The sequence below is a fragment of the Cyprinus carpio genome, chromosome B23 (assembly GCF_018340385.1).
Source record: "Cyprinus carpio isolate SPL01 chromosome B23, ASM1834038v1, whole genome shotgun sequence".
In the NCBI taxonomy this organism is placed as follows: domain Eukaryota; kingdom Metazoa; phylum Chordata; class Actinopteri; order Cypriniformes; family Cyprinidae; genus Cyprinus; species Cyprinus carpio.
In genome coordinates, this window is record NC_056619.1 from 12,741,842 (window position 1) to 12,766,756 (window position 24,915).

The window sequence follows — 24,915 nt, forward strand, 5'->3', positions numbered from 1 at the left end:
TGATTTTCTCAATATTTCGATTTTTTTTTTTTTTTTGCACCCTCAGATTCCAGATTTTCAAATAGTTGTATCTCGGCCAAATATTGTCCGATCCTAACAAACCATACAACAATGGCAAGCTTATTTATTCAGCTTTCAGTATTTGTATAAATCTCAATTTAGAAAAATTGGCCCTTATGACTGGTTTTGTGGTCCAGTGTCACATATTTAAAAATGTGATGTATTCCTGTGATGCGCAGCTGAATTTTCAGCATCATTACTTCAGTCTTCAGTGTCACATGATCCTTCAGAAATCATTCTAATATGCTGATTTGCTGCTCAAAAAAAATTTTTTTTTTATTATCATTATAACAGTTGTGCTGCTTCATGTTTTTGTGTATTTTTCTGAATTCTTTTTGATAAATAGAAAGTCCAAAAGAAAAGCATTCGTTACATTTTAGTATACTTTTTTTTTTTTAACAATGTAGAAGTCGTTTTAATGCATCCATGCTTAATGAAAGTATTAATTTCTCTTTAAAAAAATATTAGAAGTTTTTTTTTTTTATGTTATCATTTTTAAATATATTCTCATATTCCCCAAGATTTACCTTTCACTATATTTAATGCAAAACTAAATTAGATGACTGGTTGAAATCACTCATTTTAATTTCAACTCCAAACAAATGTGAATTTGCCTCCACAATTTGATGAACATAAGATCTGGTTTCATCTTGAGAATGTGTACAAATTTCTAAAAAAATGTCAACATAAATGTGCAATGAGCATAAATACAATTAAATGGTTTTAAATGTCAAATGGAACATATCTGAAGAAAATGTTCATGTAATTTGACATTCTTAGTCTATAATTAAAAAACAACTCTGTATCTTCATTTGATAATTTTTTTATATTTTTATTTACTTGATTGTTATTTTGGAGTAAGAGGAATATTGCATTTTCCATTTGAACTCATTGATTTCTTGGGATCACGAGATCACCATCTCAGTGTTCATTGGGGAAAGCAGACAGCTGGCATGGACTTTTATTAAGTCAGAAGAACAGACTGCACTCTGACTGGCTACAGTATGATGTTTAAATGAGACTTTTGGATCAGTCATTTGATTAGAACTGACTGGCATCAAAGTAAGTTCTTTGCTCTCAAATGGTTCTAAATCTGTTTGTTGAGTCATAGGTCAGTTGTTATTATTTGAATGATTTATACTTTTAACCGCAAATCAAAGGTTCAGTTGTCTTAGTGAGATGCTTTATTTGTAGTTGTATGTTCAGAATTGTAAAATATCTTTGAATATACAAAAATATTAAGGAACAATTAGATTTTTCTAGGCAGTGACACTAAAATGATGGTCATGTAAATATTTTAAGCGCATGGTGAGATATCTAGGTTACATGTATTGATTAGACACAAACAGATGCTGCCAGAGCCTCCCCCATCCCTCAGCCTCATTCACTCTGACCTGTACATAGCAGGACAACAAAGGTATCTTGAAGTTTTACTTCATTCCCTAGCATGTGTCATATTTGCCAGTCGTTTCTGTTGTAATTGTGTGCTGTATTGTTCTGCAGGGTGTTTACTGGATAAAAACTGTTGCCATGGATCAGGATATGGTGAATATGTTTGCCATTGCTGCAGGGACTCTTGCTATCCCTCTCCTCCTTTTCATGGCCTCTTTTATGCTGTGGCCATCATCACTCATCAAAGTCTATTACTGGTAAATACCACTTATAAATATTATAAATATGCATATTATTTGATAATAATCTATATCTTTCTTTAGAATTGAAGCCCAACCTCCTGGTTTTCATTAAAGGAAACTGAAAGTAATTTTCTAGGATTTAAAAAATTTAAATAACTAAAAGGCATGATGTGAAATGAATAAGAGATATTTATGATTTTTAGGTCACCAAATAATGGTGACATTTTATTCAAAATGTATGTAATAAATAACAATATAATTTGTATTAAATTAGACAAAGGCATAAATAAACATTTTCATTTTATCAGTTGTTTTGGCCACACTGTACACATTTTTAAATGTATAATTTAAATGAATATCTTTTATAGTTGCACTTAAAAAAATTGTGGCTACATTTCAGATTTATGTATTTAGGTTGTGTTTACAATTTTGATTAATTTGAATCATAGCGTTTTAACCAACAAACTAATAAACTTAAAGTGATGCATATTTGTGAGTCATACTGACATACAAATATAAATCCAGTACGATTTCATGGCATAATTTATTATTAACTCTTTGCATCTATTTAATTTCATTTATATTCATTAAATCTTTTAATCAAAGACAGAAATTGCTAAGAATCAGCATGAATCTGTTCGTTGTGAAAATTAAATGTATACAAAGTACATGGTTAAAATAGTTATTAAAATTTCAGTTTAATAGCACTATTACAGAAATCCTGTTTCATTTGACTGACAAATATGTGGCACATTAAGTTTATTAATTTATGTTAGAATTGTGTCATTTAAATGGATGACACATTTAAAAGGTTTAAGCAATTCAAATATTTAAATCAAATATTTTTGAGTGTATCCATGCATTTACATGCATCTTTTGTAGTTATGCATTTGTTAATTTTGTCTATAGATTTTTCTTTACCTATGTAATTTGTTTGTGGAGGTACTGGAGGAGAACTCTGGGTCTGCAGGTACGTTATGCAGACTGCGGGGGTTATCGCTTCTGTTACTCATACAGGGGGAAACCAGGCCTCAGGCCTTCTGTACTCATGCTGCATGACTTCTCTGCTCACAAGGACACATGGCTCCCTATGGTGAAGGTACAGTATGTTAAGTGGCCTAGCTGTGAGGTCAAATGAAAATGCTGCTCCTCATAACAGCGATAAGCACATTGTGTCTTCATCCCAAACAGTACCTTCCCAAACATTTGCACTTACTGTGTGTCGACATGCCGGGGCATGAGGGTACAACACGTACCAACACAGACGACTATTCAATCCAGGGCCAGGTCAAGAGAATACGGCAGGTAATCACTGGATGGGTACGTTTTTCTATGAATAGGGTACAAATAGATGCCCCATGACTTTGTTTTTAATGCTGTAGATGCATGATAGATGCACGATGTGTGTGCTGTGAGAACTACTAGATCTAAAATGCCATAAATTACATAATTATTCAATTAATTGTTGTACCAAATCCTTGGTCTGAAATTACTGGTCAATATACTGAACTTTAAACTACATTTTCTAATCTGGCAGTTTTATTTATATGTTATATTATTTTATAAATCTTGTGAATGTAATGTTTATGGTTATTTCACGTTTATGGCTAGACAATAATATAGGGTTTTTAAAGAGATACTCCAACCCAAAATGAAAATTTTGTGATTAATCACTTACCCCCATGTCGTTCCAAACCCGTAAAAGCTTTGTTCATCTTCGGAACACAATTTAAGATATTTGGGATGAAAACCTGGAGGCCTGTGACTGTCCCATAGACTGCCAAGTAAATAACAGTGTCAAGGTCCATAAAAGGTATGAAAGTCGTCGTCAGAATACTCCATCTGCCATCAGACATGCAATCTGGGTTATATGAAGCGACGGGAACACATTTTGTAAGGGAAGAACACAAAAATAATGACTTTATTCAATAATTCCTTTGTCAAAGGTCTCCTCTGTGTCTCTCCATATCACTGTATGCTGTTTATGCTCTTCTGTATCAGCCGCACCACAAGGATGCACTGTTTTATTTCAAATCAAAGCTTAATACATGTAGAAACAGCGATATGGTTCATTCATTTTTGTGCTGTGTTTTTGCGCTCACATCTGAGTGAACACTTCCGGTATGTGTGTCCACGCTTCTGCAGCAAATGCATCCTGCGCATTCATATGTGCTGAATACTGCCAAAGATTATGTCGTATTTATAAGCTAAAATTAAAAGCGTTCAATTAAAGCTTCCTATCTGACTCGTTTTAGATTTGCTACCGAGTTTTGAAGTCAGCAAAAAGTAGCGTCACACATAGGCTAATCATGACCGATGAGGTTTACATTAACAGTCATGGCTGTCACTTTAGAAAACTCGTACACATCCCTAGTCCTACTGTGTATTATATGTAGCTGTTGTTGTAATGCTTAAATATAACAATTAATTTGAAATAACCCAAAAATTTCATTAAATAATTCTTACTGTTTGGGATTTAAGACAAGTCTGGGGGCGTCCTAAATTTAAGATGTTATTTACGATGATTTTTAAGAAGATTCTTTTCAAGAATTTGAATTCTTCTTAGGTTTTGTCTTAAGAACAATCTTAAGAAAAAAGATAAGAATATTCTTGAAATGTTTTTTGGGGAATACAAAATATTCTTAACTTTTTTCTAAAGTTTAAAAAATAAGAAAACGGAAGTTAAGAAGAAATTTCTTCTTAAGAATGTTTCGTGAATCCGGTCCCTGGTTTTCATCCAAAATATCTTAAATTGTATTCAGAAGATGAACGGAGCTTGGAACGGCATGGGGTTAAGTGATTAATGACAAAATTTTCATTTTGGGGTGGAGTATCCCTTTAACTGTATGTTCCAAAATTTGGTAACAGGGATGCAATTTAAATATTCATATACACAACCAAAAGTTCAGAAGTAGATATATAAGCCAGCATATAAAATGATTGTATTGACAAAATTTTGTGAATATTCCCTACTTTTACACCACTCAGTTTGTAGAGGCCATTCGGCTTAACAGAAAGCCATTCCATCTGGTGGGCACTTCGATGGGTGGGACTGTGGCCGGAGTGTATGCAGCCTATCATCCCTCAGATCTCTGTGGTTTGACCCTCATCTGCCCAGCTGGTTAGTAAATATATTTAGTCTTGGACACAGAATGCATGGATGAATTCATAGATGCAAAACATAAATACAAACCAAAATTAACTATAAAGGGCTGTTTACACTAAGAATATTTTTTGTATTGGAAAATTAATGCATGGATGAATTCATAGATGCAAAACCAACACACAATAAAGTTCTGTTTATTGTCAGCTTGTACTTCAGTTTTGTCACCTGCAGATTAAATGCTCGAGGAAGGATTCTAATTGGCTGTCAATCAGATTTGCATTTGTTTTGGGTGAACTATTCTTTTAATATCACTCCTACATGCTCACATTTTTCTCTGAGGTCTGAAGAACCAAATCGAGAGCAAGTTTGACAGTCAGATGCATGAAGTGGAGCACAGCCAGTACACGCTGAATATTCCTCTGATTCCGTCCACCCCGGAGGAGATGGAGGAGATGCTAAAGCTCTGTTCTCACGTGCGCTTCAGAGTGCCTCAACAGGTTAGTCACACAAATGTAATGCAAAGTTACTCTAGATTCAGAACACACCTTCATGCACTATCTGTGGCATTTACCTTCCATTATAGATTCTGCAAGGCCTCGTGGATGTACGGATACCACACAATGACTTTTATCATGAAGGTCAGTACGAACATAGGCTTACCCACTGCAGTAATATACTTTTAGAAAGTGTTGTTTTTAATCATTTTTTTTGCCTAAAGTATCTTCTTTCTAAACTGCCACAGTTTTTGTGGAGATTATGAGTGAAAAATCTAAATATGCCTTGTATGAGCATATACAGCAAATAACTACCCCTTTACAAGTCATCTGGGGCAAACAGGACCAGGTAGGTGTAAGCCTGCATACTATAATTATAAATAGAAAGCATTAATATTTTAAATATCTTTTTTATTGATTTTTATTGATTTACTTTTTTAAAGTGTCTATTTATTTATTTATTTATTTTAGTATAGCTAAACTAAATGGAAAATAGGAAATGGTAAAAATTTATTAAAATATATATATAATAAAATACAACTAAAATAATATTTATTTAATTTTTTATTTCAGTTCATGTTTATTTATTTTGTGGTTTTAGTCAACTATAGTAGCCCTGATATTCCTGTCTTTATTTTCAGGTGGTGGATGTGTCTGGGGCAGCGGTGCTCACCGAGGCTCTTCCAGGCTGTCGAGTTGATCTGCTGGAGAACTGCGGTCATTCTGTTGTGATGGAGCGACCACGACAAACAGCCAAACTCATTTTGGATTTCATCATCTCTCAGCAGAGCACAGAGAGCGCCAGCACCAAAAAGAAATCCTGAGACAGCTCAGGATATATTACTAAATACTTAAATGCAGCACCCCACTGGCCCTGAAGTATATAACAAACTTCTGGAGAAATAATATAAGTAATAATTTTGTAGTATGTATGTTCACATGCAAATAGCCTTTTAATTGATTAAAGAAAAAGTTCACGCTTATAAAAAATTGTATGGTAGCACTTTACAATTAGGTTTGATTTGTTAACGTTAACCTGAGCTAACAATGAACAATATTCTACAGCACTTAATAATCTTAATCTTCATTTCAACATACTTTTTAAATCGATTGTAAAATCATTATAAAACAATAATTGTATCTATTGTATTGTATTTTTAATAGCTACCATTAACAAAGTTTAATAAATGATGTAAAAAAGATATTGCACATTGTTTATTCATGTTAATGGATTAATTAATATTTACCAAAGAGATGTTGTTGTAAAGTGCTACCATATTGATGGTAGAGTTGTAATACTGTTATGTATACCGTGGTACTGATTATTATGTACCAATGCACTTCATTCTCTTAGTAAATCTGAGTCCGATGATTTTATATAGCACTGAGAATCATACCTCTTTAAGTTTAAGTCCAGTTATATATATGTATGAAGAGTTCAGATGCAATTGCCTCTTAAGTGCCATTTTAAATTTTCTTCTAAAATGAGCATTTTCATCATCTTCTGTTGTGTAGGTTCAGTAATTTCACTTTAATGGAAATGAATAGGTTCTTTTCATTACCATTAAGGTGAAGTAAGTTGTAACTGAACATAAACATAGGAGCCTGAGAAAAATAAAATTTTAGAAGTCACTTAGAGGCTTTTGCATTTGAACTCTTCATTAATTAGGTGGGGGTGATGATGGATTTAAATATTAAAATAAGGATTAAAACATTAACATTGCTTGCACCATGCAAAGCACAGACACATAGGCTACATCGTACATAACATTTATTCATTATTTTCCTACATTAATCCTGCTGGAATTGTTGTGGGCTTCTAGCATCATTCCTGTCTTTCAGTAGCTACAGCTATGGTACATGTCCAATAAACTATGATTCCCCATGTCCAAAAACTTCTGGTTCTTTTTTGCTGGTGAAATTCTGTCAGTAAAGTCACCTTTTTGTAGTGATGTGTTACTTGCGCAAAGCAACATTTTATCCCCAACTTTAAAAATCTAGCATTGCAGATTAGCTCAATATAGATCGCTTTAACACAAGGCTCTTCAGCGCAGAGCTGTTCTTTTGCACAGATGTGTTGCGATCCTGTCACTGCCGTCAGTGTACGCTAGTGTGGGTCACGTGACAGTGCGGCTGCTGTGTTCTCGTCTCTGAGCAGCTAACACTCAGTGTCCTGTACAGCCGCAATCAAAACAGACGATTAAACCCCTCAGGACTGGAGACAGGTAAGGATAGGGTTATCCCATACAGTATAACTGCCAGGAAAACGTTTATTTTATTCACCTGTCGCTGTTACATTAGGAGCTAGCAGGGAGCTAGCTGTATTATAATGCCTGGTTAGCAAAGGTTACTCAAAAACCGCTTTATTTTATCACAACGTTTTCATGTTTTTAACGTTAGATGCCACCAGGCACAGTCGCTGGACGTTCTTAACTTCTTTCGAGGGAAACTGTAAGTATTTACGTTTCAGAAAACCTGTTAACATGCCTAACCGAAACAGCTAGCATGCTATTGAGCATCCAATTCATTGAGCTTCTTCACACAGTAACGCATCCTGTGTTTATCTCATTGTGTTCTTCATGATCTTCTCAGATGTGTTAAAAAAAATGAGATTCTCAAGTGAGGTCTATACATATGAATGTGCCGTAATGTAGGGCTAATAAGTGTCTTTTTGCAGGTCTGCTCCAGTATAATACCCGAGCTTCTTCTGTGGATCAGACCGGTCTACCTATCCTTATCAAATGGATAATGGGGACTGGGGGAATAGGGTATGTATGTGGAAAAATATTTAACACAAGTTATTGTTATCAAGTGATTATTCGCCACAGTTGTGTGCTGTGCATAAATGTAATTTGAAGTGGAATTAAATGTCATTGAAATTGAGACATTTATATAACTGGAAAAGTGTGTTTTTAACTAGAACAAAATAATGAAGATAAATTTGGCTTGATAAAACCTTTCCTGAAAAAAAAAAATAGATGCGTTTTAAATGGCACCTATAAAATATGTCCTTAATGTATTTATATATTTAATAAACTAACTTTAATTTTATGGGCTTCAAGGTCGAAGAACACTTAATATCCCAGAATACCATTAATTATCTTGAATAGCAAAAAAAAAAAAATAATAATAATAATAAATGGGTTGAAATAATAATAATAATGTTTTTTTTTTTTTTTTTTTTTTTTTTTTTGTTTAATAGTCCATTTAACCAAGAATGATAATTATAAAGATTATATTGTCTGCTGCTTTAAATGCTTGAGCTCTTTAATGTCGGTGGATTCTGATCTGGATTCTCACTGTCAATTATTTGATCTTTTTTAGATTATATTTTTTGAAAAAATAAATTCCAATGATTGTTACTCTGTGTTGTTAACATTATAGATGTACTGTGGATTTCCCTATCTGTCATACAGTTAGAACGATTATTAAAACTTCATAGTTATGGCTATTTTTCTTGGTGTGAACGGGCGTTTGCAGTTAAATAAAAATCCCAAAGGTGCTCTAGATTGTCAGTGAAAACTTCTAACTGTAATTCTTAAACTTCATCCAGCATCATCGGCAGAGCCCTTCAGCCTGTTCTGACCTGGCTTGTTACACTTTATAACTGATCGGATCAAAGGTTTTCTCATAACTGACATTCAAATGTGTTAATATTTCCATAGATAGATGGGCTGTTTGTCTGTCTGTCTTTATGTCTGACTGACTGCAAGGTCTGTGTAACCTTCAAATTATAAGCTTTAAGGGACTTATTTCAACTTTAAAGCAAAATGTCGAGCCGACACCCTTAACAAACCTTCCTTTTCTATTCCAGTTCCATTTCCTATTAAATGTGATGAACTGCTTTAATGATTCTCTGCTTTTGTCCCTCTCTTGTAGTTGACTCACCCAGTCACCTTAAATGTTGGGGGTCACCTCTACACGACCTCTATCTCCACTCTTCAGCGTTACCCAGACTCCATGCTGGGCGCCATGTTCCGCGGCGACTTCCCCACCACACGGGACGCTCAGGGAAACTACTTCATCGACCGGGACGGGACGCTTTTCCGCTACATATTAAACTTCCTGCGCACTTCTGAGCTCACACTTCCTGTTGACTTCATGGAGATGGACCTTCTGCGTAAAGAAGCTGACTTCTATCAGATCGAGCCTTTAATCCAATGCCTCAGTGACCCAAAGCCTCTGTACCCGCTGGACACCTTTGAGCAGGTGGTGGAGTTGTCCAGTACCCGCAAGCTGTCTAAGTACTCCAACCCAGTAGCGGTTATTATCACGCAACTAACCATAACCACCAAGGTCCACTCGCTGCTGGAGGGAATATCCAACAGCTTCACTAAGTGGAACAAGCACATGATGGACACCAGAGACTGTCAGGTGTCCTTCACCTTTGGACCATGTGACCACCATCAAGAGGTGTCTCTAAGGGTCCACCTCATGGACTACATCACCAAACAGGGATTCACGATCCGGAACACACGGGTGCACCACATGAGCGAGCGTGCCAACGAGAACACAGTGGAGCACCACTGGACTTTCTGCCGGCTAGCATATAAAGTAGAAGATTGACCAATCTATGAATGTGCTACCAAGTGTGGTTGCTGCAGTTTCCAATGCAATGTTCAATCTGTAGAAATTCCATTGTCAGTTGAGACCAAGCTGAAGAAAAAGGGAATGAAATGTAAAGGATCACATCATGTAATGCAGGATATTTCGCAAAAGCGTTAAAATAATATGATACAAATGCATTTGCAATACATATTCAGATAATACTCAAGCATAGTTCAGTAATCTATGAACACCTTGCCCACAATCATTTAAAAAAAAAAAAATGTTTCAGGTATTCTTTCATTCCATCAGATCAGAAATCTTTGGAATTCTTTCAAACATTGTGCACTGTATTTCAAACACATTCTTAAAGTATTAAATGTCCACATGCTGTAAATGGAAATAAATTTCATTTGTTCATCGGTTTCATTTAAAAACAAACAAAAAAAAGCATCAATATGAGTCAGTTGTCTTATTATCCACTGCAAATGATCCACTGCTAAATAACAGAGAGGCACATTTCAAAGGTAAATGTTTTAAATCCTAAAGCGATACTTCGCTCAAAAATGAAAATTCTGACATCGTGTCACCCTCAGGTTTCTCCAAAGTTGTTTGAGTTTCTATCTTCTGTTGAACACAACAACACAATACAACATTTTGAAGAAAGTTGGTAACCAAACAGCTGCCATATCATGGAAGTCTATGCCTACTGTCAACTTTTGGTTACCAACATTATGATGACAAAATTGTGGTTTTTGGGTGAACTTTACCTTAGTGTGATTATAAACATGTGTTTATATATTTTATGTTTTGTATATAAAAGAATATAGATTTATATCTTTAGTTGTTTTTTTTTTTTTAGCTTTGTAGCAGTGAGTGAGAACCCAGTAATGATGAACAGTCCCTGTATGTAAGAGACTTGGTAGAGTCCTGCCAGCGGACCTATTAGAACACACTATCCGTGACGTTCACGCCGCCATGTTTTTGTTTTGCAGCGGTAACGTGCTTGAAGACAGTGCAAAGATCAGCGTGGAAGGACAACTGTTCGGATGGTGTATTCTAGCGATTAAAACTCATTTTCATAAGTGCATATGATTGTACTGTGCTTTAGAAGTGCCTTGCCGTTGACTGTGTTTTGAAAGAAAAAATGTTTAGAAAAAGTCAGAACCTAAAATATATATTAAGTCTTGTACCTGGAAAAAGACGTTTTGGGACGTACAGATTTTTGCCCTTGTTCTTCTGTATCGGGGGCGTCATGGAGTGGATCATGATTAACGTGAGAATAGGAAAAGAAACGTTTTGTAAGTACGCTGCCATGTTAAATCTCATGTACACATGCACGCCTCTCTCTTTGAAGCCTTTATGTGCATCACTCTGCGTCCTCTTTGCGCAGAGCTGTCCTTCATCCAACGAGAATAATGATTTACTTACTGAAAACTTTAAAACTAAAATACTTTTAATGATGTGTCATTAATCTTAATTAGGTAGGCTACAACGGTGCTTAATTTACATCATGCTTAGATTATGTGAAGATGAATTGAGAAATGTTAATATATTTATGTAGTCCTACATAGCCTGTTAAGAATTCATTTTTAATTATGTACTGGTTATTTTTGTATGGACAAGTAATTCTATTATTTTCTGGCTTCACAGATGATGTCTACAGAAGAAAACAATCGGAGAGGGAATACCAGCACAAGATTGAGGAGGGCTTTGTGCTCACAGACTCTGAAGCCAAATGAGATCATCAGAACACACTGGAAATAAATTATCTTCATGATAAAGAGGCTGAAACAAAAACAGTTTTGAGACTTTTGCACACTAACACAATTGTTTTTTATCATTCAAAAATGGGTGTATTATTATACATAAAGTGTAGAGCAGCTTTGACATGGACTGCATGATTATGATGACACATGAGGTGCAGAAGGCTGCCAATGTTTGCTTCTGTTAGGAAGATGGCATTTTTTGTATTGTTTAAAATATAAAGATGGCTATTTACACAGACACAGAAAGATCTGTCTGTGCTGTGATTCTAAATAATACACTTTGGAAGCTTGTAAAAGGTAAAAAATAGGATTCTGTAAGTCATAATAATGAGAAACTTTCTCACAATTATGACTTAGCATCTCATTATATTGAGAAAGTTACTTATTTATGAGAACATTTATACATTTATTGTAATTACTGCTCATTATCATAATGCAAAATGTTTACCATGAGTTTATATCATTAAAATGAGAAAAAAATAAAATTTTCTTATCTTATGATCATGACAGTATATTGTTATACGACTTTTTATATATATTACTTACAATAATGAGAAACTGATAGTTCCTAAGTCATTTTTATGATAGACTTTATCAGTGTATGCTAATACATAATTATGAGACTATATTTATTCTTTACTTATTTTTTTACCCAGCTTTAGTGGAAACAGGAAAAAAGATGGTCTATTGTAGTGCATATTTTGTGCGATTTAAGTTTATGAAGATAAAGTCCAGCAAATATGTCAGTCCAAAGGGAATTTATTTACAAGCATTTGATATCAGTAACAGTAACCACTGAATATCTTTGTCCAATTTTAAGTTCACAGACATTACTACAATTTTTACTTGCAAAAACATTAACAAAATGATTACACTGTACAAAAAAAAAGTCTGGAAAAAGTTGTTATTGCCTGTATATGCTTCTAACAAATGATGTAAATGATCTTAAATGCTCAATGCACTCAAAAGTCAAAATTCTTTATTAAGCTGTTAAATCTGTGTGCTGTCTAACATCTTAACAGTGGTTGCCAGTTGTACAATGGCTTTAGGAACATTTTCTTCTTCTCAGCGGATCACTTGTAGTGTCCAATTGGTAGAGCTCTCAGACAGATGAAGCTGTTGGGATGCTGGGCCAACGTTATCGGGTTTCCATCCAGCCGAACCTCCTGCATGTTGTATCTGATGTAGTGCGTGTTATTCCCTTTGCAGAATGTGTTATCCGTCAGTGACGTTATGTTGTTGTTCTGAAAATGATTTTAAAATAATTTATACATATAGGGACACACTAGATACTACAATCAATATATAGGCTATATACATCACAATAGTGATGACCATACATGCAGATGAACCACTCGGAGGGTTTCCGGCAGCAGCGGGACAGCCTCCAGCCCGTTGTCTCCAAGGTACAGGTATGATAGCTTGGTGAGTTTCTAATGCAAAAGACGGAAGCCACTTATGAGTAACATAACAATGTATTACTTCAGAATCTTTCTTTTATTAATTTTTACCTTAAAAATGTTTGCTTTTAATCCCTTTGTTTTAAGTAGATTGTGGTTGACATTGAGAGACACGAGTTTAGCCGGCAGCATTGGCAGTTTGACCAGTTTGTTCTCAGCTAATGTGAGTTCCTCAAGCTGGCTGAGTTTTGAAAAGGCTCCATCTTCTATTTCAGAGATCAGATTGCCAGTCAGGTCAATTCTTCTCAGTGTGGCTGTAAAACAATACAATATGGATGTATTTACAGATTTGGACGGCACTGGGCTGCAACTAAATATGTTTTTTATTAATTTCCTCATCATTTACTCACTCTCATGTCATTCCAAACCTGTCTGACTTTGTTTCTTCTGTGAAACATAGAAAATATGGCTTATTTATTTATTTATTTATTTTTATGGGCACTCATAAAAAATAAATGCCCAAAAAGGGGGTTTTCTCAGCAATGCCACAGAAGAACACATTCAGTAAATAGTTCTTAATAGGACCATTTTTTTGCATGCATGATAAAGTTTCTTCATGGAATCATAGATGCCAGTAAAGAACCTTTATTTTTAAGAATGTACAGTGGAAGTCAATGGGGTCTTGTCTAAAGAAAGAAACTATTTTTCCAATATCAAAAACCATTTGTGTACTGGAAAGATTCAATGGATGTTAAAGATCTCTCATGGAATCATAGATGCCTGTGTAGACCGTTAATTTACAATAAAGATCAATGGGTCCAAATGTCCACAAAAAGAAAGTCACAGGGGTTCAGAATGACATGAGGTTGAGTAAATAATATGATTTTTCATTTTTGGGTGAACTATCCTTTTAAATGCACAAAGCCTTCTAGGGTTGTCTCCCCTTCTATACCAGTGACTCTAAGGGACCTAAACGCACTTTCTCAGTTCTGTTTTAAAGCCATTAAAATTCGCAAGGAAAATTTCCCTCAGTTGCTTTGCTTACACTGATCCAGTTCCAGTCATTACACATTGTGGCCAAACCTAAAAAGCTTTTTTCCTCACCAATATCGGCAAAGTCTCTGTTGGTAATTTTAGCGATTTTGTTGAAGCGTGCATAGAGGTAAGCCGTTTCCTTTGGCAGTGGTGGAACTGCTGTCATGTCAGGAGAAACCTCCTCACAGTACACCGATCCAGTTAGACACACACACATCAGGCATGTGGGAAGTTCTGAAAAATGAAATCGAAATAAATAGGCTTAAATATAATTTTGAATCAAATGATTGCAAAATTGAAGTAATAAACAATTACCCTTGTCATCTTTTCGGTCTGCTCCCGGACCTTCACCAGCTGTGTCAACGGGACTCTCATAGTCTGCGCTAAGAATTACTTTTTTCTAGTAAAGCAGATGAAAAGAAAACTATATTATTTAGTTTCCTCTCAAAATCAACAAGTTCAACATGCTATTATGCCTTTCAATGAGCTCAGATAAGCCCTGATAACTTCCCGATGGTGCTGTTTTTCACTGGATATAATCCAATTATGGATTTAACAGGTTTTCCATTGCATACTTTTCTTGGAACAGATTTATGATATCTGGCATTCTGATTATACAAATACATATATTCGTTTTAGCCATCAAAAACATTAATATGTTCAGCAAAATTCCATTTTAATATCACGATGTATACAAATGAGCATTATCAGCATTAAATTGCCATACCTTTGGTTCCCTGGCTTCCATGACAGTTCTACTCTCTGAGATTAATTCTTCATCATCTACTATTTTTAATATCCCTTTGTGTTTAGGCACCACTTTACTGGTTCTTGTCGGTTCACAAAATATCCAGGGCACGGTCACGAAAAACAGTAAAATCCTCAGCTCCATCATCATGTGAGGAGAAACGGCTGTTGTGCTGAGTGAAGAAGAGAGAGGAGCAGTGCAGTGTGTCACAGCCTCAGAGTAAAATGAGACCTTTAAAGAGTGTCTCTGTCGTGACTGCCTGTGAACAGTTAAAAAACACTTCATGAGACTGGCCCTTAACCCCCTCTGTGCTGTCTTAACAGATCGCTTGCATCAAATAAATTGCTGTGATCCACTTTATGCAATTGTTTTGTCAATATGTTTTGAAATTGTGGAGTAAAGTGGATAAAAACAACACTGAAATTGATATATTTTGCTGTCTTCTTGTGAATAAGCAGAATCTGACAATATTCCATCTTTTTATGCACACCAGTAAGATGATAACTCACAAATATCAGCTTATTAAAATAACCAGTTTTCCCTGTTTACATGCACATCAGTAACCTGACAACGCAAGTAAGCCATGAGACATTTTCAGGAAACACTGTGATTCGGAAAAACTGAGGGAAAGTACTGGGGGGGAATGAACAGTGCTGGCTATGGAAATAAAGGACAGAATTCAACAGGAAATCATTATTAGTTCAGGAATCTTGGATAGCATGTTTGAATATGGTGAACTTTTAAAACTTGCTAACTTAAAATCCATCACTATGTGATGCTGAAAAGCTTTATTGTTAGAAATGCAGCTGGGTTTGTTTGGGAGGTATCAGGGGATGAATTGAGAGAAGAGGGAGAAAAACGTCTGTCCCCCTGTTTTTCATTAAGCCAAAGTGAATCTTTCAGATTTGGGCAATCTTTATGGTTGCTTTAACAGAGTTCTGCAGGTTTTTGGGCACCGTATACCCGTTATTACATCATATTGGATCTGAGCCATTTGTTAACCTGGGAACAGAATTAAGCAGGTGTTCAAACAAATGCATGCCAAGACTTCTAAAAGGCACTTCCTCGACCTCCCTCTGGGTGCCGTTACCTAACCTGATGGGACACAGGATGAAATTAAAGGAGAAGAGAAAGAAAGAGCCAAGACAGACTAGACAGTTTAACAATGCAGATTAAGAAAATGATGGGCAAAATTATTACTGTAGGCAAAGCATCTTTGTGGAAAGTCTGGATATTATTCTGCACGTTTTTTTCCATATTAACCTATTTTTCCATTTGTCATACTTGGGAGGAAAATTAGTGCATTCACATGATTCATACATGAAAGTGAGTGTTTTCATTAGAAAGCATCAATACAGTTTTGATAAAAAGATTACACATCATCCATGAACAAATATGAAATCATCATGATCTTTGTGCTTGTGAACGTACGTAAGATGCAACATTTATGTTCCACATTCAGTTTCTTCTTTAATGTTTTAAACAAGTGCAAAATTTACACAGAGAGAGGGTTTCAAAATCTTTCATGACAGAGACCTTTCCATTACGTCGAACCTTTTTGATCGATTCGATCGTCTGGTTTTTAGTTTCTCCTTCCTGTGGGCTGATGTATCTGCTGAGGTGGCACTTTTAGGCCGTAGCGGAGAGGACTTGTAGAGAACACAAGTGGATCCATCCTCACCGATCCGATAGGACACCTCGTAAGGGTCCACCCACAGTGTCAGCTCTACTGGAAGCGATGAGAAAAGCTGCTCTTGTGTAAATCCAACAGCAGAGGCTGCTTTTCCTATAAGCGGGTCCATTTTATGGTTGATCCGTAAACATCTGTAGCCAGAGCCTCTGCAGGGAGCTTGAGGAAACCAGTGGTGCTGATAGTGCTCTGAGGAGAAAAACACACACAATAGCTTGAATACTGAATTTTCAAGTGTTTTTTTTATCATACAAAAATGAAAGAATCTCATCAATGCTCAAAAAATAGTATTTAAAAAATTTAAAAATATAGGCCTATGATTGTAGGCTAATAATGATGATATCAAGGTGTTAAATAAATATAATCCGCTTTTCTGGGAGAAAACGATCAGTTGAAATTAATCAAAACATGGGTGTCGTTTTATGAGGAATGAACAGCTACTCAATTAGTAAAGAAGAGCATCATCTTATCTCACCCAGCAGAGCATCAGTGAGTGTGTGAGTGAAGATCTGCAGCTGATCTGCAGTCAGAGAGTCGCTGCTGCTCAGTAAACCGCTGATGAAAGAAGCAGCGACTGACACCTCTGTTTGCATCATGTTACCAGAGGCCATGTTCTTCACCAAAAAGACATATGCTTAAAAAACAGATAAAGCGAAATTACATGAAATTCCACAAGTGAAGGCAATCATTTATTATATTATAATTTATATATAACGTACACAACGTACCTGTAATTTGCTTTTCAAGGACACAAAAGGCTAAAAACTTACTTTAATAACAAACCGACAAAAATTGCAAGACCCGCTGCAAACAGAATTTGAGCTACATTAACTCTTTGCAGAACATGAAAATACAGCAGATGAATACAGCAGAACTTCGGAAACAGTTACGTCATAGAGAAGAAGCAGCGCGCTTCTCTAGCGCCATCGCGTGACAAATCAGCAGTCACGTGTGCAGGCAATCAGTTTACATGCGTTTTAGATTATAATTATAATGTTGGACACAGATTTTTTTTTTTTTTGTTACTTTAACTAGGCTTATTTAAGGTCAAATAACCCGACTTTTAAAGTGCAGAACGTTTTTTTCTTTTTTTAATGTATAAATTTTTTTTGTTGTTGTTTTTTTTTTTTTTGTGTTTGGTGATTTTTTTTGGTGATATTTTTTATGTTGTATGCTTATTATGATGTGTTAAATGGAACTTGTAGCACATTTATTGGTTATAGAACGCATGATTAAATTAGACAAAATGTTAATTCAACAAATTCGCAAGGTGTGACACATGCAAAACTATATTTCGTATGGAATAAACAATATTTATTTATTTATTTATTTATGTCTTTTTGATTAATCAGTAGCCTTGATTGGAATTTGAAAGACCTTTGAACTTAATAATTTCAAACTATTTTGCTTTGTTGCAGACACTTATGCAACCATACTTGAGCAACAATGATGTTGTCATGTTGGGCTGAGTAAAAGCAGTACCCTAAACTAGAAAAACCTGAAAGATGAGTAAAGAGTAAAATGATTATGCACGACATAATTCCGTTAATTCTGCATTCTGTATTATAATTCTATTGCAGGGTGTGGAAAGCCCCGCACTCCATCCATTATAAGGATCGCTCCTCCCCTTATCCACAAATAGCCAAGCAGAAGGTGTGTCCTCGAGCTTTCTGAGTATCATAACTCCAGTGGAAACTCTTCACTGCGGAAAAGAAAGAAAGAGAAGAGAGCGGTACTGCTGAAGTGAAACCCGACACATTTCAAATGAGGTAAGGAGGTCTCTTTTTCAGTATATTAAGCTTTGTGTGCAGTTCTGCTACAGTTTGTGAGTCTGTTCTCAGTGCTGAGTTCCACGTTGTAGCTACTAGGTTGTTTTATATAGACACATTCTTTAGAAAAAATGTGTGAAAACAAACCTGTCGCAGGCTGTTGTCTTGCCCCACCACAGACTGTTTCAACATGTTACCCGCAGTCTGGGTTACTGCCAATAACAGCATACACTACAACTTCACAATAGATCACTAACCTTAAAGCAGACTCATCCTGATCCCTGACACAGTCTATCATTAGGTGTCAACTCTGATCAGAACATGATTAGGTTTGTTAATCAGGCTTTCAATGGTAAATTTAAAGGGTTTGGGGTCTTCAGAATTGTTCTTGTTCTTGTGTGTGTTTTGTTTTTACTTGTTACAGTTTAGATAAATTACCTCCTGAGGATAGGAATGGGGAAATTAGTTAATAATTCACAGAAATATCCTCAAGAAGTTCTAAAAACGAGAACTTTCATGCCACAAACCGCAATCACATGATGTTTTAGTCTTGTTCATCAGTTTCAGTATCACATTTTCACAATAATTGTGTACAGTCAAATTAGTTTATTTGACTGTTATATGATTTCACTTCCTTTAAATCATATAACTGTCAAATAAACTAATTTGTCTTTATTCTCTATTGTCTTTATTCTCTATTGTTAACATTTGAAGCCTGTTCTTTACCATTGAATCATGGCGTTTTAACTCCAGAGGTGTTTTTCTGGCTCTTCACATGCAGGATGACCGGCAGACAGTTCCTCCTCACTCTCTCTATTCTTTTTGGCCCACTAAGCTGCTATGGCTTCAAAATTTGTGCCTTTAATGTTAGGAGTTTTGGTGATTCAAAATCAGCCAATGACAAAATCATGAATTCTATATCACGGGTAAGAGGATTAATATTACAATGCTTTTTATTTATTTTTATAGTGTATAAAAACATGTCTCAAAATGTTCTGTTTTGTTCTTTTTTGCAGATTGTATCTCGCTGTGACATATGTTTGCTCCAGGAGGTCAGAGATCAGAAAAATAAAGTCATCCCGCGCCTGCTTACTATACTCAACAAGTAGACAATATGCAAATATTAAAAAAACAAATCTGAAATCATTGTAACCAGTCAGATTTAAGAGATAAACAAATACAGTGCATAAATGCTGTTATTTTATTTTATTTTTTTCCAGATTTAATGATAATGATTATGACTATGTGGCAAGTGAACGTCTCGGGAGAACACTAACCTATCAGGAGCAATACGTTTTTGTTTATAGGTATGTCTTCAGCACTGCTTTAGGATGTATGCAGGGATGTATATATTATAACTCTGATATGTGAGTTTTAATTTACCTGTTGATATTGGATATTTAATTGTGACGCTCATTTGTCTTATTTTTGCATTTCTTTTGCTCACATTTGAATGCCCACTTAAAGTTCTTTAAAACACTAGGAATTTAATAACATGTCTACATATATTCTTTAGCAAATTACAAAATGAATATCTATTTTATAGTGCATATTATAAAGTTGTGATGCCTAAATTTACATATTGCACTTAAAATGATTGATTTTAGTTCTTAGTGTTTTATTTTTTATTTATTTAGACAAAATGGTGTTGAATGTTAATATCAGCCATTTATCAGTTATCAACCATAATGTGAAAAATAATTATTGGCTTATCATTATTAGTGTATGCCTAGTAAAGGCATGGTATTCATAAAATTGAACATTGCTTTATGAGATGTGATGTATGTCTTGCATTACTTTGATTAATACTGATATAATCTTGATCACTATAATTGGTTTTGGTAATTTTAGGTCTTGCAAGACCAGTTCCCTCATTTTTTTTTTTTTCCCTCACACAGGAAAAGCGAAGTGAAGCTGAGAAACCAGTATCAGTATCCAGATACACAAAAAGGGGATGTAGATGCTTTCTCCAGAGAACCCTTTGTGGTACATTTCCAAGCCCCTAAAACAGGTAAAAATAAACAAGGAAAAGTTCAGTGCTGAATTGGTTCCAAGACAAATCATTATAAGCTGAAGCTTGATGATTTTGGACATGTGATCTCATGATGTCTCTGTTAACAGTGGCCAAGGAGTTTGTCTTGATCCCGCAGCACACCACTCCTTCAAATGCCACCAAAGAGATTGACGAACTCTATGATGTCTTTGTGGACATTAGAGCACGTTGGAAAATTGAGGTATGATGATGGATTTCTTATTTTATAAAGAGCATAATATTTTGAGATCAAATAATGAACTTAGCTTTTTTTACCATCTTTGCAGAATGTGATGTTCCTTGGGGACTTCAATGCAGCTTGTGGTTATGTGGCTAAAAAGAACCGTAAGAACATCAGGCTCTTCTCTGACCCGTCTTTCATCTGGCTGATTCAGGATAATGTGGACACTACAGTGAAAGAGTCGACTGACTGTGCATATGACCGGTAAGCTAATTAAAAAAACTCAAATCAGCATAACAAAATAATGCCGTTTATGATTTGCATATGACCAACCTTTTATGTTAATCCTCAGAATTGTTGTGCACGGAGAGCCATTTCTCAGAACAATCGAACCGTTATCAGCACGGCCGTATATTTTTCCCAAGGAACTCAAACTTACAGAGGCAGAGGTAAACCAAAATCGGCATCTAGTTTTTATTTTGCACATTTTCATGTCATTTCAACTTCAGGTTGTCTGTTATAGGCTCTAGAAGTGAGCGATCACTATCCCATCGAGGTGGTACTCAAAACTCAGAAGTCAGGGTTCTTCGCAGGAAACAGCAAAGCCTCGTGTCTTCTGCCTACAGCGTTTATCCTGAGCATCCTACTGCAGATGATCATATGAACACAAATGGACCAGAAGCAGACTATTCATTTCATCTAGATGAAGTGAAGATTGTACTTTGCTGTTACACAGCTGTTATGTACTTGAGCTCATACAGATCCACAGCCGCATCTACAGAATGCACTGGGGAACATTGCATTTAATAGCTTCTATAAAGTTGATCATTTGATGATTTTACTTTTGTATTAATAAGTAAAACGTGTTTCTGTAGATCACTTTGAGAAAATATTTTTTGTAATATTTTTTGTGTTGAAAGTTTTGTTTAATGTTTTATTTTGTGTTATATCTTGTATTTGTGAGAGTAAGTGTGGGATAAAGAGAAGAATATACAGTGGAATTTATAGTGTAATTTGGTTGGTTTTCATTGCTGAAATATCTTCAGAACTACATTTTAAAATTACTCAGCCAAGTGTACTCCAAGATGTGTAGGTTTTTAGATTGCTGAAAGTGATGTGTGTAATCAGGGATGTGTAGTGTTGAATGTTATGGTCTGATAAGACTGAAGTTGAGCTTTACCCTCGAGGCAAAACAATGACAAACAGCCAAATACCCAAGAAATGCCATCAGGAGGAACTAAAAAAAGCAAGTATGATAAAGCTCAAAAACCAACATGATACATCCATTCAGTTTTTGAAAAACTGATTTTTTTTAGATTGCCTCTGAAAGGTTCCATTCTTCCCTTAATGGCAGTTAAATGTAACAATGCCTTTTATTTTTTACTCTAATGCTCCCAAATTTGAGTGTTATTGTCCTAAAGTTCAAAATGCTAATTGTAAAAAACCACCAAGACTGTAAATCAAAGAATGGACTTTATTTGTGGTCATTAGAGCCTTGGATCACACAGATGAATAAGTGCGAGTGCTTAGTTGGCGTGCAGGGCCTTCCAGTGGCTCAGGGGTCCACGGCTGGGGATGTACTTCACCCCACAGCCATCAGGGATCACACGCTTCTCTGCCAGCATGTTATCAAAGTCACAGGCGTTGAACTTTGTGAATCCATACTTCTTGGAGATGTGGATCTAAGAAGAACGTAGACAGTCAACATACCACTTTCACATAATTATTGACTAGACACTGTTTTTAACTTCATGTTACGTACCTTCTGACGGCCAGGGAACTTGAACTTGGCTCTCCTCAGAGCCTCAATCACATGTTCCTTGTTCGTGGCCTTTGTGCGCACGGACATGATCACCTGGCCAATGTTCACACGGGCCACTGTGCCCTGAGGCTTACCGAAAGCACCACGCATACCAGTCTGGAGCCTGGAGAGGAGGTGAACAAAGATTTAAACTTACTAAAAAGTGGTCAAACAGAAATTATATTTTAAAAAAATAAGTAATGTTATGTCTCCATGGTCCCTTCAAGGGCCCAGCACTGCACAGCTAGGCTCATACACAAACCAAAGACTTACTGTCTGCAGCCTTTGCACACCACACAAGTACAAACAACCTGTCTAGTCGGCTTAATAAGCTGCAGGTAAGAGTCACAGACCACACACACACGCTCACCTATCAGCTCCGGCACAGGATAACATTTTGTTGATACGGATAACATGGAAAGGGTGCAGGCGCACACGGATGTGGAAACCATCTTTACCGCAGGTCTTCACCATGTACTTGTTGGCGCAGATACGGGCAGCCTCAAGAGCTAGAAAACAATTTCACAGATTAGAAGAAAAAAAGACTATGGATTAGAAGTTGTTTGATGTAAAATACTTTAGTATAAGTGGACAACAGTATTGTATGAAGACGCCTCACCTTCACTGGACAGCTGCTCATATTCATCAGATACCATGTGAGCGCACAGGGGGAACTCATCTACCTTAGCCTTCTTCCTGCCCAAGTCGAAGATCCTGATCTTGGGATCTGAGTTTGGGAGAGGGATGCGCTCAATCAGAACAATTCTTGAATCGATTCATTTAATGGATGATTTTGTGTTATTGTCCAAGTATTCAAGGTATATATGTTTTTGTGTTATTTTGATAGTTTTATTTTTGTTTGTGTTTGGTATATTTTTTTTAGTGAATTTTAGTTTGTGATTACTCTAAAAAATCCATTTATGAATCACTTTAAACGACCACCATGTCTTGTGAGTTTAACTTCACATAAAAAAAGCAATAAAATTATTAAACATGCTTTAAAATCAAGAAAATATTACAGAAATTCTCAATTTCAATGACCTTTGAAACTTTTTGAAAACATTTTAAATTATGGTATTTCCAGGTTGTGCATAACAACGGGACTTTTTCGGTCTACACTTTCAAAGATACTGGATATGAGTATCTTTCAATGATTCTGGATGTGAGTATCGTAAGTAACGGGGATTGGGTTGGGGGTTGTTTTTGTTGTGTTTGTGGTTGTAAGAGACGACTGACAATTAGAAAAACTCAAAATCAGCAACACGCATATATAGTTAATACAAGCACAAAAACGTGATGTACACAAAGCTGAACACCCTAAATAACACCTGTCATATTTAGAAATTTTAATTGTCCAAAAAATACAATTACTGCAAATGGCTAAATGTCAATCAACATTAAGTGCTTAACCGGGCGCTAATTTGTGAGTTTCACATTAACAACAATAGATTTCAAATGGTCAAGAATTTTATAATGCACTTTATTAGAAGATAAGTTTTTCTTCAGTAGAACCAGCGCGGGTACGGTACTGTCGCTGCTGAAGGAGGCCGGTGTGCGGCACATGGTTAGCGGGCCCTGCCATTTTCACTACGGCCAGTTTTTAAAACACCAAATTCACAACTTACCAACGGGCTGGACGGCGGCCCATGGTTGCAATCTGTAATGTACACAATAACAATGACTTTAAAGAAGAAAATTTGTATTCATAAGTGAGTGAATTAAGTATTTTTCGACAAATCTGAGGAGAGCGACGAAGCGCGCTCTCACCACGCACTCACCTAATGGAGGAAAGGAAGAACACTGCCTTTCCGCTGCGTCATTATGCACCGAGTGAAACTTCTTCCGGTTACATATGTGCTGCACTAATATTGTAATAAAAAACAGATTGTATATTCTAGTTCGCAGAATCAACTGCTATCAATAGAGTTATTCACGCGTGTAGGTTATCAGACAAATTATACTTTGTAATTTTCTGCGCTCTAACCCGAATGTGGACTCTTGTAGTTCTGCGCTCCTCATGCTGCTGGTATTTGTAGTCCATTAGAACGATCTTGGGCGTTACCATTAGCATCGCTTAACTGTTTTTACTGGCACACGAGCCCTGAGGAAGATTATCTTAAGTTAATACCAACATGAATAATGCTTTTCCTCACAAGCAAATTAAAACAAACCTACAAATACATATGTTTGTCAGCCAGAAAGAATCTCTTCATTCAGATCTGCAGCCAAGAAAAATGCATTTTCCAACCGAAAGACAAAACACGAAAACAATTCAAGTACCAAAATCACAATGACATTACCACGTTTTTCCTTGTCAATACATTAGTACATTAATATTGCAGTCCTTCAGTACCTTGTGGTACCGTCGTATGCTACTTTTTGTATGTTTGAAGAAACTTTAACTAGTGCTGTATCGTGTGGAAAATAAACTAAGCTGTAAGTTATTTTACTTGGTCAGTGAACTTTAGCTTGTAAAGATATGTTAACTTTACAGTTGCACATAACAAAAATAAACTAGAGTAATCATCGTTTTAGTACGAATACAACATGTACAACAGGGATCCTCAGATCTGGCCCACGAGATCCACTTTCCTGCAGAGTTTAGCTGTAACCCTAATCAAACACACCTGAGCATGCTAATCAATGTCTTC

General features: G+C 35.8%; 7 protein-coding genes, 1 long non-coding RNA gene and 1 other non-coding gene across 17 annotated transcripts; 4 read left to right on the top strand and 5 right to left on the bottom strand.

Annotated features, from left to right (window-relative positions):
- Nucleotides 1-450: 450 nt before the first annotated feature.
- Nucleotides 451-7,189, top strand: abhd6b (abhydrolase domain containing 6, acylglycerol lipase b). 3 transcript variants are annotated; one of them, XM_042750802.1, is made up of 9 exons: nucleotides 451-1,477; nucleotides 1,564-1,709; nucleotides 2,637-2,793; nucleotides 2,886-3,014; nucleotides 4,683-4,815; nucleotides 5,140-5,297; nucleotides 5,384-5,438; nucleotides 5,543-5,643; nucleotides 5,936-7,189. In XM_042750802.1, the coding sequence occupies exons 2-9, from the start codon at nucleotides 1,591-1,593 to the stop codon at nucleotides 6,116-6,118; spliced, it is 1,035 nt and encodes a 344-aa protein (XP_042606736.1). In that variant the 5' UTR covers nucleotides 451-1,477; nucleotides 1,564-1,590; the 3' UTR covers nucleotides 6,119-7,189. The 3 variants fall into 3 exon arrangements, with proteins under 3 accessions (XP_042606736.1, XP_042606735.1, XP_018921956.1); XM_042750801.1 differs by having other exon boundaries at nucleotides 451-1,709; XM_019066411.2 differs by having other exon boundaries at nucleotides 453-1,709; nucleotides 2,886-2,999.
- A 192-nt stretch (nucleotides 7,190-7,381) lies between these two features.
- On the top strand, nucleotides 7,382-10,147 carry kctd6b (potassium channel tetramerization domain containing 6b). 2 transcript variants are annotated; one of them, XM_042750803.1, is made up of 4 exons: nucleotides 7,382-7,519; nucleotides 7,695-7,745; nucleotides 7,972-8,062; nucleotides 9,174-10,147. In XM_042750803.1, exons 3-4 carry the CDS (start codon nucleotides 8,036-8,038, stop codon nucleotides 9,858-9,860), a joined length of 714 nt encoding a protein of 237 aa, XP_042606737.1. In that variant the 5' UTR covers nucleotides 7,382-7,519; nucleotides 7,695-7,745; nucleotides 7,972-8,035; the 3' UTR covers nucleotides 9,861-10,147. The 2 variants fall into 2 exon arrangements, with proteins under 2 accessions (XP_042606737.1, XP_042606738.1); XM_042750804.1 differs by lacking the exon at nucleotides 7,695-7,745 and having other exon boundaries at nucleotides 7,401-7,519.
- Nucleotides 10,148-10,792: 645 nt separating this feature from the next.
- Nucleotides 10,793-12,349, top strand: LOC109048760 (small integral membrane protein 4). The gene is made up of 2 exons (XM_019066434.2): nucleotides 10,793-11,140; nucleotides 11,493-12,349. Exons 1-2 carry the CDS (start codon nucleotides 10,987-10,989, stop codon nucleotides 11,579-11,581), a joined length of 243 nt encoding a protein of 80 aa, XP_018921979.1. The 5' UTR covers nucleotides 10,793-10,986; the 3' UTR covers nucleotides 11,582-12,349.
- A 2-nt stretch (nucleotides 12,350-12,351) lies between these two features.
- LOC109048736 (mimecan-like) lies at nucleotides 12,352-15,028 on the bottom strand. The gene is made up of 6 exons (XM_019066398.2): nucleotides 14,771-15,028; nucleotides 14,359-14,443; nucleotides 14,113-14,277; nucleotides 13,120-13,322; nucleotides 12,949-13,041; nucleotides 12,352-12,852 (listed from the first exon to the last, which is right to left on the bottom strand). Exons 1-6 carry the CDS (start codon nucleotides 14,939-14,941, stop codon nucleotides 12,682-12,684), a joined length of 888 nt encoding a protein of 295 aa, XP_018921943.1. The 5' UTR covers nucleotides 14,942-15,028; the 3' UTR covers nucleotides 12,352-12,681.
- Nucleotides 14,771-17,359, bottom strand: LOC109048751 (protein BTG1-like). The gene is made up of 3 exons (XM_042750806.1): nucleotides 17,210-17,359; nucleotides 16,957-17,115; nucleotides 14,771-16,670 (listed from the first exon to the last, which is right to left on the bottom strand). The coding sequence occupies exons 2-3, from the start codon at nucleotides 17,090-17,092 to the stop codon at nucleotides 16,315-16,317; spliced, it is 492 nt and encodes a 163-aa protein (XP_042606740.1). The 5' UTR covers nucleotides 17,093-17,115; nucleotides 17,210-17,359; the 3' UTR covers nucleotides 14,771-16,314.
- A 745-nt stretch (nucleotides 17,360-18,104) lies between these two features.
- LOC109048739 (deoxyribonuclease gamma-like) lies at nucleotides 18,105-21,342 on the top strand. The gene is made up of 9 exons (XM_019066404.2): nucleotides 18,105-18,250; nucleotides 19,032-19,176; nucleotides 19,267-19,355; nucleotides 19,471-19,557; nucleotides 20,149-20,261; nucleotides 20,372-20,484; nucleotides 20,570-20,727; nucleotides 20,816-20,912; nucleotides 20,987-21,342. Exons 1-9 carry the CDS (start codon nucleotides 18,246-18,248, stop codon nucleotides 21,125-21,127), a joined length of 948 nt encoding a protein of 315 aa, XP_018921949.1. The 5' UTR covers nucleotides 18,105-18,245; the 3' UTR covers nucleotides 21,128-21,342.
- Nucleotides 21,343-21,917: 575 nt separating this feature from the next.
- LOC122141938 (60S ribosomal protein L10-like) lies at nucleotides 21,918-23,043 on the bottom strand. Its single transcript, XM_042750805.1, has 4 exons — nucleotides 22,884-23,043; nucleotides 22,635-22,773; nucleotides 22,226-22,388; nucleotides 21,918-22,145 (listed from the first exon to the last, which is right to left on the bottom strand). The coding sequence occupies exons 1-4, from the start codon at nucleotides 22,918-22,920 to the stop codon at nucleotides 21,990-21,992; spliced, it is 495 nt and encodes a 164-aa protein (XP_042606739.1). The 5' UTR covers nucleotides 22,921-23,043; the 3' UTR covers nucleotides 21,918-21,989.
- LOC122142114 lies at nucleotides 22,468-22,602 on the bottom strand. The gene has a single exon (XR_006158348.1). It is a non-coding gene; the product is annotated as a small nucleolar RNA SNORA70 (small nucleolar RNA).
- Nucleotides 23,044-23,728: 685 nt separating the features above from the next.
- On the bottom strand, nucleotides 23,729-24,864 carry LOC122141940. Of its 6 annotated transcripts, XR_006158223.1 has the most exons (4): nucleotides 24,565-24,864; nucleotides 24,440-24,483; nucleotides 24,249-24,365; nucleotides 23,729-24,126 (listed from the first exon to the last, which is right to left on the bottom strand). It is a non-coding gene; the product is annotated as an uncharacterized LOC122141940 (long non-coding RNA). The 6 variants fall into 6 exon arrangements; XR_006158222.1 differs by lacking the exon at nucleotides 24,440-24,483; XR_006158221.1 differs by having other exon boundaries at nucleotides 23,729-24,365.
- Nucleotides 24,865-24,915: the final 51 nt, after the last annotated feature.